Source organism: Mastigoproctus giganteus, chromosome 3 (assembly GCF_048544385.1).
Source record: "Mastigoproctus giganteus isolate SK-2022 chromosome 3, ASM4854438v1, whole genome shotgun sequence".
NCBI lineage: Eukaryota > Metazoa > Arthropoda > Arachnida > Uropygi > Thelyphonidae > Mastigoproctus > Mastigoproctus giganteus.
The window spans coordinates 97927881-97943403 of record NC_143577.1 but is presented as its reverse complement, the minus strand read 5'-3'; the positions used below and the strand labels follow the sequence as shown (position 1 = coordinate 97943403).

Sequence of the window (15523 nt, the reverse complement as noted above, 5' to 3'; positions counted from 1 at the left end):
GTGATAAGGAGGTGATTATTCCCTTGTATAAGGCAATGGTCAGGCCACACCTAGAGTACTGTATACAGGTCTGGAGGCCTCATTTCAAGAAGGATGTAGAGCTGCTGGAACGAGTACAGAGAAGGGCAACAAGATTAGTGAATGGAACAAAGCTGTGCTCTTACGAAGAAAGGCTTGAGTTTTGCAAATTACAGTGTCTGGAGACTAGGCACCAGTGAGGTGATCTGATCGCGGTGTATAAAGCCTTGAATGGTTTGAGCATGCTCAATGCTGATGGGATTCTTCCTCTCGCTCAGAATAATCACCCGAGAGGGCATAAATTCAAATTGAGGAAAGACAGATGTAGGATAGACGTGCGGAAATTTGCCTTTAGCCAGCGGGTGGTAGGTTGGTGGAACAGACTTCCATCCCTTGTCGTGGAAGTTGATAGCCTAAATAAGTTTAAGGCTCAGCTGGACAGGTATTTTGAACGAACAGAGGGGTGAAGTGGAGTGGGTTTTTTTTTTTTTTTTTTTTGGCTGATGCTGCATAAGCTTGCCTTCTTGCATCAAATGCCTCTACTAATGCTAATGCTAAAAGCAGATGAGCCCCCTTATGTGTGTGTGTGTGTAGGATGAGCAAAAGGAAGAATCCCATCAACAGTAAGCTTGTGATGAGTTTTGCAAGTCTTTTCCAAAGTTTATATAAATGCTGTAATAAGTATATTTCATTAATAATGGGAAATGGCTAATAAAAATAATAGACCAAATTAACCATATTTGGTTAATAAAAATTATTAATAAAATGTCCTATGCATTATTTTTCATTTATTTCAGTCTCATTATTTTCTTACCATACTGTGTGTGCTATTTACTGTGCTAGCTCTGATAGATTAATATTGAGATATATTAAAAGTATTTAGGCTATCAAAATTTCACCACTAACACAAATTCCATTAAACTAAATACAGATATATACCATATTTTCAGAACCATAAGACATTTTTTTTTTCTTAGAAAAATGCTGCCTAAAATTACTTTGCACTTAATGGTTCAAAAGGTATAGGTGTATGCAATACAGTAGTAAAAGTACCATATCAAGTCCACCGCATTGGGGGGGGGGCAGAATTTGTGGTTTTGTGGGCAGAACTGCAATCACTATAAATCTTAGAATTAAAATAATATCTATTAATATAATAAGACATTAGTTTGTTCACTCATTTTTTTTGGGTGGGTATATGCAACACAAATGCAAATAACATATCAAATTAAATATTATGAACTATATGTAATTAGAAATAAATTGAACGTCATTCATGCCCTTTGACCCTTAAAAAAAAATGCAAAAAACAGTGCACGTCACTAAGAAGAACAAGGCACAGTGTTGAATGTATCAGTATCAGTTTGATACCGAGCACTGTCATAATCGCATATATTTTTTATTATATCCTTAAACAGATATAAAAATTGTATTAATGCCAAAACAAACTTTACAGGCAGAACATAAAATGATTAACTGCAAATGAGAGCATGCTATGCAATGCAAAACCCTCACTTTATAGACAAGGTGCTATCTAGGACCTCACTTTACAGACAATAAGGCAGGGTGCAATAAACTGCAAAGTAACATATTTCATATAGTAACAAAATGCTTCAGTAAAAAAATAATAAAAATAAAATAAAATTTAACACTTTAAAATGCACAACCATTCACATCAATTATTATTACTTTTTGGGTCTTCACTTATCCCTACAATATAAAAATCTATTTTGCAAGAAAAAGGGAAAAAAAAATACAGTGCTCTCTGGTTAGTGTTACTACTTACACTGCAAGTCCTTTCCATCCTACATTCTAACATTAAACTTATCCTGCAAGGAAGTGCTTTACCCCCTTTATATTCTTGATTCCATTTCACTCTTCAGTGTTACCTTGTGATTATTTGATTACTGTGTGGAATAACATTAACAGATGTTGAAATAATTATCTGAAGATCAAATATTTTGTAATGCATACTGGTAAATACATATAAGAGAAACCTGGGGGGGGGGGCAAACCTTGGCTTAGATGCTATGTAACATTAACAGGTAATGGGGAGGAAACACCCTTGCAAAAAGCAACTGAATATCTAATGATCATAAAATTAGATATTTAAAATACTCAGTAGAGATCTTTTAAAGAAATTAGTTCACTTGCCCAAAGTTCCATCACAAAGTCAGCAGCATTACAATCCACAGTTAAGCATTCTATAACTGGGGATGAGGGCATTTTCCTCTAGGTGCAAAAATACCTAGTTTGAGCAATGTATAGGGGAGTTAAAAATTACACTTTTCTTTCTGCTTTTACTGACCGATGTTTCATCAGTAAAAGAAGAAAAACTATATATAAAAATATAAAATGCTACCTTAACTTATTACTGGACATGTTAAATATAGCTAAAGTAAACCTATAAGTCATGATTTTGAAATGACTACATTTAAAAATATATATATTTTTACTGTATACATGAATTTTAATAGAAAAATAAAATATATAAATTAAGCTCTCAAATATTGTTTCTATCTTATAATATCCAGTAGATGTATTTTTAAGAAATTTGCTTGTCTCACAGTCTAGTCTGACTACTTGCCACTCATTTGGAACATTTCAAATTTATATTCTTTCAGAGTTTAAAGTATTCTAAAGGACTTGTTAATTACGTACGTACTTTCTTGTATATGGGAAAGTAATTAAGGCAAGTTGATTCCCAAATTGATTTATCCATATGTAATACAGGCACCACATATTTCAATGTCTTGATTCTGTTTTGAATGTGAATACATTATTCATTATCTTTACAATATAACAATGCTGAGATTCAAAAGTGTATCATTATGTGATTAGTCAATAAAATGATGTAATTTTTTTTTCTGTAATCATAATTTGGCTACCATTCACTAGATGGCTCTACTTTAAATAATCTAGTAATACCAACATACACATTGTGTTTCTAATGCACAGATAGACATTTCTTTAAGTAGCATTGTGCCATTTTTTTTTATTACTACTAGATTACTAATTTGGAATCTCTTTTCTATCTTCTCTGGCTAAAAACATCTTACCCCCATCCTGCCAAATTCATCTGTTGCCTGTAATGCAGAATAATACTGTCATTCTCGGAATAATACTGTCACACTTAGAACTCTTCGATTTCGTTTCTTCAAGAACAACTTTTTGCAGTCCATCTTTCCTAATAGTAAAGTAATTTTCCTTGGTGATTTTAATGTTCATAAATCCAGTTGGCTTCAGTTTTCTAGCCACATAACCTCAGAAGGTCAAGATGCTGAGGATTTTACAATTAGTAAGGATATCATACAGTCCATTTGCCTACCAGAATACCAGATGATCCTATCCACACTCTTGATCTTTTTCTTACAAACAACCCTTTAAAGTACACTGTCAGGGTGAGCGATCATCTAGACACCTCATATCACAACTTGGTAATGATTCCTTCTCCAGCGCAGTCTTTTCTCATATGGCCATTCTCAGCCTTGCATTGTTTCATATTACAAGAAAGCGAAATGGGATGATTTGGAGATTTATGTTGGTTAGACTGCTGTTTTAAATCTCCTGATTTCAGTGCTTGCACAAATCATGTCAGTGAAATTATTCTTGTAGGAATGAAATCCTTTATTCTACCTTAAAATCTCATCCTTCATATAAACCTTGGTTTTTCAATAAATGTGCTAAAGCTGTATAGCATAAGAATGTTGAATATCATAATTGGCTTGCATCCAAATCTCCAGGTTCATTTTCTGCTGCACTAAAGCTCACAAAAAAATTTTGAGCTACTACTGTACTAATCAAACTAGATTTTTAACAGGCTAAGATTATAAACTTGCTTCTTGTCCAAATGGTAGTTAAGCATTTTAGTCTCTTACCAAAGTTATTAGCTGCAACTTTTGTCAATCTATATTCCCACCTCTCTTAAAACCTGATGGTTATATTGTCACCTTAGCTACAGATAAAGCTAACATACTGCATTCTACTTTTCTTCTAATGCTTGTATTGGCAACCTTGGTAAAAAACCAAAGGATACTGTTCCCAGTACAACTTACTCAACCTCTTTGATCTTTCATTAAACGGAAGTCTGAAGAATTTTGAGCAATCTTGATGCCAAGAAAGCTCCAGGTCCTGATGGGATTTCTCCACCTGTTCTCAAAACTGGTGCTCCTAAGGTTGCTCCTGTTCTGTGTCACCATTTTACACTTTCTTATTGCACTAGTTTTTTTTTCCCTTCTTGAAAATTTAATAACATCCAGCCAGTTCCTAAAAAAGGTGAAAAATCCTTCCTATCCAATTATCATCCCATTGCACTTACCTTTACTCTTTCCAAAGTAATGCAGATATATTGGCTAATATCACCCATCTATGAACAAATTCAATGGAACAATGTTCTGAATCTGAAGCAGTTGTTTTTGACATTTCTAAGGCTTTTGATGTTTGGCATAGAAGTCTTCTAAATAAGCATCTCATCTCATGGATTGCCAATGGTTTTTTGCAATTGGGTATCCAGTTTTCTCATACTGCTCTCTCTGTGAGTGATAGTAGGTGGCTCTCTGTCTTCTAACTGCTCCACTAATGTTATGTTCCCCACGGTTGAGTTCTTTCACCCACTCTTTTCCTCTTGTATATAATGACCTTCTTCCACTGTCTGGAAATCCTGTCCCTCGTTTTATTGATGATAGAACATTATATTTCACCTTCCAGTTTGAGAAACCTCACCCTGCACAAACAGCTTCAACCTCTCAGATATCCACAACCAGTTCCTTAAATACTGATTTCCAGATAATTCTTCAGTGGGACAAAGATAACTTGGCTAATTTTGATCCTTCTAAAATTCAGTCCTGTCTCATATCTTGCAAAAAAAAGTGTACTGCTCTTATGATTATCTTTGAATAACATGCAGATTTGTAGATAAGATCAGATATCTCTATTAGGGATTACCCTGACTTAATCTCTCTTCCCCCCCCATAAGAACATCACAAATATTACTTCCACTGCATCAAAAAAGTGGGTATTCTTTTTGGGTCTCAGCATTACTTTTCTTTATTCACAAATTACTCACAAATCTTAAATCTGTTGTAACATGGAATGTTGTTCCTACAACTGGGGTGTGCCTTCACAACCTCTCTGACTTTTAGATTATTCAGAAGAGGGCAGTCAGGTTAATTAATAACCCAAACCTCTCTCTCTCTCTCTCTCTCTCTCTCTCTCTCTCTCTCTCTCATATATATGTTCTTTTTCTGCTGAGACACAAAAAGAATACCCAAAATAAAATTGGAGCAGAGCAGCATTAGAGGAAAGTTACTGCTATGGATAAAGGGATAGTTGAAGGTGAGAAGACAGACAGTGGTTATCAATGGACACTGTTCTTTGTAGAACAATGTTATTAGTGGGGTTATGGGGATCAGTGCTATTTTCAATATTTATTAAAGATACTGATGAAGACATATCAAGCTTATACAAAGTTTGGCAGGGTAGTTATGACAGTAATTGGGATATGCTACTGCAACAAGATCTAGAAAAATTAGGGAGATGGATGGGGAAGTGGCAATTAAAGTTTAACATTGATAAATGCAAGTTACTACATGGAGGTAGCAGTGATCCCAGATTAATTTATCAGCTGTATGGTATCACACACAAAGTAGTAGAGAAAAAAGACTTGGGGGTAACTGTACAGTCCAACATAAACTTCTCTGAGCAGTGGCAATAGGCTGTTAGGACAGCTCATGAGGTTTCATTAATTATATACAGGAATTTTTCCAACAGAGAGGAGGTGATTATTCTGTTATATAAGGCAATGGTTAGGATGCAATTTGAATACTGCATACAGGTCTGGAAGCTTCATTTTATGAAAAGATGTGGAGCTGTTGTAATGGGTACAGAGAATAGCTAGATTAATTGAGGACAGAAAAGGGTACTCTCACCACAAGACTTCAGTTCTGCAAAATTTCAGCATCTGAAACTAAACACCTGTGAGGAGAACTCATTGAGGTGTTTAAGGCTTTGAATGGATTGAGGAAACAAAATGTTGATAGCATCTTTAATCTTGCTCATACAAGACTATAAAGGTGGGTATAAATTGGCTAATATCACTCATCTATGGTCTATAAATTTAAATTCACGAAGAATGGTTGCAGGACAGACATGCAGAAATATGTTCTCCATTTGAATGTTTGAATAAATTTAAGGAGAATTAAACAAATTAGGGGGATAGACAAGTGTTATGAGAAAAGGAAGTGCCTAGGTTCCAACTGTTCCAATATGCATAAATGATGTTTTTTATGGTTGAAAGTACTCTTTTGTGTTCTTGATTAATCTTGTTGCCCTTTTCCATATCCACCCCAATGGATGTTTCTACCTCTTTCTTAAGATGATACTTCCAGATCTGTATGCATTACTCGAGATGCAAATTAACCATTGCCTCATATGATAGCATAATTCACCCCCCCCCCCTTGTCCCTGATGGCAAAATTCCTATATACGACTGATGGAACCCCATAAGCTGTTCTAGCAGCCTAGTTTTGGAGTATGGAGAACCAGTTTCAAGAAGAAAAACACATGCAACTATTGACTAAGACCAAGGTGTGGAAGGGAAAAAAAAATAAAAAAAACATAATTCTTTTAGTCTCAAAATTATTTTTTTCATCCACCTCTGGTTCATGACAGAAATTTGACTCAGGCCTTTTCCATAGGGTGTGATAGAGGAGTGATGCTACCCATTAAACAAAGCAAGAACAATGGGATATAAGTCTGCCACATTTGTGCACTGGGATAAAGAGTCCAAAATGCTTTCAATTGGTAAATCTGAAACTTCGTCCTAGACTACATAAGCAACTCAAATGAACTGGATGACCATAAACTTATTTTGATCTGGTGTCATAACAAGTTTGTAAAACCAGTATTTAAAAAGAAACATGTGGAACTAAATGCATTACTGCTTTTAAATAACTCTTTGGTTCTCTCAGTCTGCTGGTAGTTTCATATCCAAGGAATGGGAAAGTAAAGATTTGTCAATCTTCCAAGAAATATATCAGAGCTCTAAACCGTTCTCCTCGATCATCCATGCTACTATCAAAAAAAGAGTAAAGTTCTGAATTTTTAAAATACCAACTTTGCTTAGATGGCACACAATTTTTTTTTGCAGGATTTCAAAGGATACCACCACTAAAATAGATACAAAGTACAGCAGGCCCTCGTTATAACGCAGTTCGCTTTACGCTGATTCACTATAACGCTGTTATTTTATTATAAACTGGTATCTGACTATAATGCTCTCACAAATCACTATAACGCTCTTTTACCAGTGTACAGATTGCATTTTTGGCATATTTAACGAAAACGTTTTATCTGATGGAGTTGATAGCTTGAAAATGAATAGCAAAACAGCATTAAAACGTTTCCCACGCCGACTTGAGAAATTTTCCCACGCTCAGTTAAATTTTCTTGCAGGCTAATTTAATTGTAGTACAGTGACTTGTTACATAGTTCCGAGATCAACGTTTTAAAAAATGATCAGGTATATTGCTTGTAATATTCGCATTATATGCATATATCCAAAGTTTAGTCATCACTCAGTACAGTATTAAACATAGTGCATAACGGAGTTTACTCAAACATTGAATCGTAATTAATGCAACCGACGCAGTTACATTTTTGAAAAGTTAATAATGGTGGATAAGAATGAAAAAGCAACAACATCTGGACGCAGTATGAAGACTACAAATGTAAAAAAAAAGACTGAATTTGAAAATTAAAATTAGACGTTTTGAAGAAAATCGATTCTGGTCAGCAACAAATGTAAAATTTGTTGTAAAATTTTTACATTAGGACTGGCAGGTTTAACTGTAAGAAAAAAATAAATAAATAAACAAACAATTATAAAAATAAAGAATTAATTTTAGCAGTGGGAAAGACAGTCGTTCCACTGCAAGCAACTAGGAATAGGCCGGCTATTAGGATTGAAATGGAGAGACTTTAACTAATTTTATTGAAGATAATATCCAACGCAGAATTCAGTTAAGTTAAATATTATTAAAAAAAAAAAAAAAAAAAAAAAAAAAGATTAGCCTATAATGATTATCCGAAGAAAGCTCACCTAAAAAAAAAAAAGTGGAACCATTTAAAACTAGTAAGGGCTGGTTGAATAGATTTAAAATCCAGGGAGAAGCCACAAGTGCAATCAAGAAGCTGAAACTTTCAAAAAAGAACTTGTTAAAATTATTGAAGAGGGGTATTATGTGTTATACTTCTCAACAAGTTTTTAACATAGATGAAGCAGGACTTTTTTGGAAACGAATGCCTAAAAGAAGTGTCATATTGAGAGAAGAAAAAAACATGCCAGGTTTCAAAGAGGCAAAGGATCGGTTGACTTTATTGTTGGGTGGTAATGCTGTGGGGGATTTTAAATTAAAACCCCTTTTAGTTTACCAGAAAGAGGGACAAAATACAACCCAAAATCGACACATTTTTCATGATTAAATTCATCAATTAAAACCAATTTAGATCAATGAAATTCATCATTTTAATTGGAATTTTAAGTTTAATTTTGATATGTAAGTAGTTACCACATAATTATATATGTATGTAATGCAGAATATTTTATATGTACAAATATTTGAATATTAAATATTTTGAACATTTGTGCATCTTTTCACTACTGTTTATTATTGATTAGGAAATATCCTATGGCACCGACCGCAACTCACAAATACATATGTTACCTTATGGGAATGTGGCACTTACTTAGCGCTCTGTTTTTCCGGAACGAATTATCAGCATTAAGCGGGGGTCACCTGTAATACTTTAAACAAAATGGAGAGAATTAAACAGAAAATGATGAAAAAAGAAGTTAGCCTACTGCAGTGGCAACTGATTATGATCTTAGGTAAATTGGTAATTTACATTGGACAGGGGTTATAGAAAAAACATTAATAGCAGATTGCTACTGGAAAGGAGAGACCAATGTGTCATTGCACTGACTGATGAAAACATCACTGACTTCACAAAAGTGAGGAGAGTGAAGACAGAATAGACCAAGAAATTGCTAATTCAGAAAGCACTAAATTAGAAACTGCAATAAAATGGCTAGAGGAACAACAAGATTCAGAGCCAGTTTCACTGCTGGCTTCGCACCTTGTTCAGTGTGTAGTTAACACACTGATCTTTGGGAAAATGATCCAATATTCTCTGCTAAGAGAAAAGTTCTTTATGAATGAACAAAAAATGTTATACAGTATTAACTATCAACTAACTTTGTTTTTTTGTGTTCTGCTCTTTGTAAATAAAAAAATTAAAAATGTATGAGTACATATATATTTTGTGTTGGGTCAATAAGGGGGAACACTAACTTTAATGGCCTGATAATTCTTAGAAAAATTTGAAGAAAATCCTTGATAAATGGGGGAGTGTTCACTCAAATAAAGAACTACTGGTTAACTTTGCTGATTGTGACAAGCTTTTCCATTGGTGATGATTAATATCTTCAAATTCTCCACTTTTTCTTATTACAACTTCCGTGCACGTGGCAGAATTCAGTTTCCCTATACAATTAGTTATCATTAATTATAAGAATGCATTTATTGAATTAATAAAAACCATTCCAGAAATAGTTTCAAAAATGTTGGCAAGACAGTGCCGAAAAGTTACTGATAAATATACAGGGTGTTTCAAAAGTGATGGTCAATAATTTAAAGGTGAACTGTACAGACTACAATATGCAAAAAAAGCCTAATAAACATGGGTTTATTAGGAAGTGAATTGTTTTTGAGATATTGCACATTTCTAGTTGGGATCCACCACTGTTGTTTGTTTAGGTTAGGTTATGCTCATTCTTTCCCTTTCTCAATGCTCTGAGACATAGCAGGCATACTAGTACTTGTCAAAGGATAGTCAACATGGAAAGAGGTTACAGCAACAAAGAGTATATGGACATGCACTTCATGTATAGTAAAGCCAATGGCAGTGCACTCGAGGCTGCCGTTTGTACCAAGAAGCATTTCCCCGCTGAAGGCAGCCCAACAGGTGCACATTCATCAGGGTACATCAACGCCTTAGAAAACATGGGCACTTTGCACATGGAGTATGAGCAGGTAGGCCAAGAAGCTTAACACCTGATTTTGAGGAAAGGGTGTTAGAAAGAATAGAACAAAATCCAGGAATTTCAACAAGGAGGGTTGCTCTGCAAGAGTGCGTACTAAGTCATAGCAGTGTGTGGCGAATTTTACATCGCCAATTACTGTACCCCATATCCAGTGTATACAAGGTCTCAGCAATACGGACTACCCTCCCAGAGTACTTCCATAGTCAGTGGCAGATCTTAACAGAAAATGTGCATTATCTTGAAAACGGTTCATTTTTGGCCCGATGTTCACTGGGACTTTTTTGCTTATTTTAGTTTGTACTTTTCACCTTTAAATTATTGACCATCATTTTTGAAACATCGTGTAGATATAATTAGTTAATTTTTGATTATATTTAACTGCATTTATAATTACAGTAACTTGTTTTTTTCTGCACCTTAGAAAACAATTATTATTAAAAACGTATAGCAGAAGTAAAAATATATTCACAAAAGAGAAATCAGATATACTAATTAAAAAAATAGGAATACATTTGTTCTTATGCTTACATGAGAGATCACTTTTCTAATACATTTTCACAAGTGAAAAATTTTAAGAAAAATAATAATAATAAAGGAATTTTTCTATAATGACAGTTTAGTTTTAAGTACATATAAACATACACAAAATATCTGACTTTATATGCATAAAATACTTAAAAGTTTCAAAATATAAATGTAGTGCCTACTACAATTAGCAAAGGAATGTATTCAGAGATCACACAGCTCATCATGCACAATTATGTTCTCTTATGTAGTAAACATACAGTAAACTCCCAATTATTCAGGATGGAGGAGGTTGATGGTGGGAACAAAGAACAAATAATCAAAAAACAAGGAGATAATCCAATTTACTTATTACATCAGGTGTGAATGACTGTGAAGTAATAAATTTTCAATAGGAAAAATTATCCATGGATTGGCATTACAATACCAGTTTATTTGACTATTGTTGCACATTTTTGCCTAATATTTATTTTATTCATAAGTGATTAACAGAATTCCACTAAAATTAAGATTAATTAATTAGAGATTGTTATTGTAATTACCACATACAGAACATTCAAAATCTGACACTTTTTGAATATTTCTCTGAGTGTATTTTTCTGGGGGACACAAACGGGATATAGGTTGGCCAAACTTAAAAAAAAGTGCCATAGGTGCTGAATTTATGCATTGTTCTTTTAAAAATTTATCTATTTCCTACTGTACGTCATTCTTGCAATACATAAAATCATTCATTTTGGGAGAGATTCAATACTAGTTCATAACATAGTACAGTAGCATATATATAGTTTTTTTAGGCAATTTGACTGTTGATATCACATTATGCTATTTATTACCTCATATTGGACAAAACTGATGATTGAGGTAACCTTCAAACCCAAGACCTTTATTTCTGAGACAAGTACACTATCCACAGGACCAATCCAGCATTAAAGTTAACATTTTAGCTTAATGCTGGCAACTATTGTTCTGTGGAATTAGATTCTAGGAATCAGAGTTACTCTATGATCCAATAAAAATGGTGAATTACCTCCGAATATTTAGGCAATATGCATAACCTTCAAAAAACCAGTATGTGCTAGGGGGGGGGGGAAGATGCTGGATTTGAGGTCTGTGTCAGTACAGTACAGTACAATACAGTTCATTACCCCAGCAACCCTACTCCAACAACTAATGGCTGAATATAATTTCTCTCCCTTATTAAAATTAGATTATTGTAAACAGGAAGAGTTTGTGGTGGTTGGGGTAGGGGGAGATCATAAGTAACGGTGGCAATAAAAAATAAAGAAACTGTGCACTGTTACTTGGAAGGAACCATAAAACTAAGGAAAACACAAATCTGGAAGTGTGTGGGGAGGGGAGAGAGAGATTCAGTTTACTAATAACAGTTGTATGTTTCATAAGTGTTCAGTAAATTCTTCAGATAACAAAACTTAAAAAGATAAACAAATAAAATATCCTGCATGGATATTCTACAAACCCAATTATCAGGAGTTTACTGTATTTTAAACATTAACTACCTACATTTTTAAACCCTGGTGAATGTTTGCATGACTAAATTGAGTATATTCCAATTGTATACATACTCTTAAAGTTAAAGCCACTTCAGAGTCTCACATTTTGTAACTGCTATATGTAAACACGTACATTTATGAGAAACATATATCAAAAATATTTTAAGCCTGAAGCTGCCAAAGGAAGAGATTAATGCAGTAACAGGCATACCACCATTCTTCTGAGTAGTTTATTCACTTCCTAAATTCTGCCAGGGCATTCAGAAGAGCTTTGTTTTCCTCATGTAGATTCTTACTTTCAATTACTGCCAATTCCTAAAACAGCCAAAAGAATATACTAAGTAAAAAAAAAAAAAAAAGATGCTACTATTTTTTGTTACAAAAAATAAATTATGCAGTTGTGAATGTAATAAAATTCAAATGCTAAGATATATCTTGCCTATACAGAGAAAGATCTGTATAAACCTGTTAAGCATGATCTCATGTTTGTATGCATGTACACTGAAATATATCTTGTAAAAGCTGGTAGTGAAAAAGTTCCCAGGCTTTGTTCCAACAAAAACTCATCCTCAGTAATCAGCCACTCTCCTAAAATAAATGTAGGTGTTATACCTCACAGCAAAATCAATTAGGACACTTAACTGGCAGAACCAAAAAAAAAAAGTCAGTGTGAATCTAAAATTGAACTGAAAAGGAAAATAAATCTAAACCAAAAACAATTATTTATTTCAATCCTGTTTTTTTGGTTGGTATAAATAGTGTGAAGAAAGATATGATTTTTCTAACACTTTGCTTGACAATATTTTATCTTTTTTCAATGGAAATAACAGGAACAATAAAGGGGAATTAGAATTTTGGGATAAAAATTTATTGATTTATCAAAAGTTGCATCAAATGGCTAATATTGTTTAGGGTGTATGAGCAACTTAAGTCAGTTGGGCTCTGTTGTGAGTGAAACTTATCAAGCAGAATAATGGAGATAGCCCAGATGACAATTTACGAGAGGATATTCTGTTAAGTCAAATTATGGTTCTTCAAAGTAACAATTATTTCTTTGAATAGCTTTTACACTTTATTTACTGTAATAATAATAAAAAAGTTTCTCTTTTAGCTATTCCATCTGAAGTCCCCTTGTTCCCTGCACAGTGATCTGCCATTTGCTGAAAACACTTCTGGAACTTCTGTTTAATTATTTCTTGCAGTGCCTCTAATCATTTTTTCTGAATTCCCAAAATGTCATTAAATCTCATCTCTTTAAAATTGAAATTTAAAGAAACCATGGGTACCAAGATGTGAATAAGAGAATGGAGGACTGAGATCATATTTTTCAGTACACCTCACCCAAATTTTGCTGTAATCTGACACATGTTAAGGTTATCACTTAAAGTGCCTTAGTTCCAGAAAAGAGTCCTAGTTGTTCTGTCATGTGATATTTGGTGAAATGCCAATTTTGTGGTGGTGAATTAGCAAACTTGTGCAACATTTTCAACTGATATAGCTACAAATTAATCAATGTTCTGTATTATCAATGGAGGTCAGCCCATTTTTAAATTTCACAACTCATTCAAAAGTTTAATAACACTTATACAGCATCAAACAAACCAACTTCATTTGCCCACTCCTTCTAATAATTTGTCAAGTCCTTAAAACTATCTAGTTTCACAACGATATGTGGAAGCTTACTCCAACAATCAACTAGTCTCTGATCAGAAGCAAATTTCTACACTCTATTCTGCAACCATCCTTTTACAATTTAAATGTATGTCCCTTTGTGTGTGCTATCTGAGAATGAGTAAGGATGCCATCAGCATTTGGTTTACTCAAGCCATTTAAAGCCTTAAACACTTTTAAGTCACCATACAGATGTCTAGCTTCAATATGATGCACTTACACCACGCTTCTTTGATAAGAATAACCTTTTGTGTCCTTTACTAATCTTACTGCTTTTCTCTGCATTATTTGCAAAAGATCTGTATCCTTACTAAAATGGGGTTTCTAAACCTGTATGCAGAACTCAAGATGCAGCTAACTGTTATGCCTTATACAATAAAATAATTGCCTTTTTATTCCTTCTAGTAAAATTTCTGTATCAATGATGGAACCCTATCAGTTATTTTAGCAGGCTGTATGCACTGCTCGGAGAACTTCATATCTGACTATAAAATCCGTAGGTATTTTTTTTTTTTATTATCAACCAGAAGACTGATACATATCAGCAAAGATTTCTACTACCCAAGTTCAGTACCTTCATTTATCAATGTTAAATGTTAAACCTCAACTGCCATTTTTAACACATTTGCCTAGTTCGTCTAGATTTCCTTGAGGTAACATATCCTGATTAACCATTTATTGTCATTAACTACCCTACCCATCATTATGGCAATCATATACTTAAATATCAAAATTAAAATAATTTAAGAATAGTAAGGGGAGGTCTGAATACTGAGTCCTCATGGTATTCTACTCATAACATTAATACATGAAAATTAGTAGATAATTATAGCCACTCTTTGTCCTGCTATTCTGTTCCTTTATCCAGAGTAGTAATCTGCCCTGACGCTGCACTGTTCAAACTAGCATTAGTAGAGGCATATGATGCAAGAAAGGAAGCTTATCAGCCAAAAAAAAAAAAACTTCCACTTCACCCCTCCATTTGTTCGAAATACCTGTCCAGTTGAGCCTTAAATTTATTTAGGCTTTCAACCTCCACAACAAGGGATGGAAGTCTGTTCCACCAACCAACTACCCGCTGGCTAAAGGCAAATTTCCGCACATCTATCCTACATGTGTTTCCTCAATTTCAATTTATGCCCTCTCAGGTGATTATTCTGAGCAAGAGGAAGAATCCCATCAGCATTGAGCATGCTAAAACCATTCAGGGCTTTATACACCTCTATCAGATCACCTCACCGGTGCCTAGTCTCCAGACACTGTAATTTGCAAAACTTAAGCCTTTCTTCGTAAGCGCAACCCTTTGTTCCATTCACTAATCTTGTTGCCCTTCTCTGTACTCATTCCAGCAGCTCTACATCCTTCTTGAAATGATGCCTCCAGACCTGTATACAGTACTCAAGGTGTGGCCTGACCATTGCCTTATACAAGGGAATAATCACCTCCTTATCCCTGCTAGAAAAATTCCTGTATATCATTGACAATACACCATGAGCTACTCTTGCAGCCCATCTGCACTGCTCAGAGAACTTCACATCTGCCTGCACAATTACCCCCAGGTCCTTTTCATTCTCTACCACTGCCAGTGTAGTACCACAGAATTGATACGTTGCTCTGGGGTTGCTGTTTCCCATATGTAGTACTTTACATTTGTCAATGTTAAACTTTATTTGCCACCTCTCAGCCCATCTGC

The 15523-nt window shown here is 34.3% G+C and overlaps 1 protein-coding gene across 1 annotated transcript in view; it reads right to left on the bottom strand.

Moving 5' to 3' along the window:
- Positions 1-12377: 12377 nt before the first annotated feature.
- Positions 12378-15523, bottom strand: part of LOC150088174 (uncharacterized) — a 137168-nt gene continuing 134022 nt past the window's right edge. Inside the window, exon 6 of the mRNA XM_090370601.1 lies at positions 12378-12474. Coding sequence (XP_090226727.1) covers positions 12394-12474 — 81 coding nt within the window. The 3' untranslated portion in view covers positions 12378-12393. The remainder of the gene's footprint in view (positions 12475-15523) is intronic.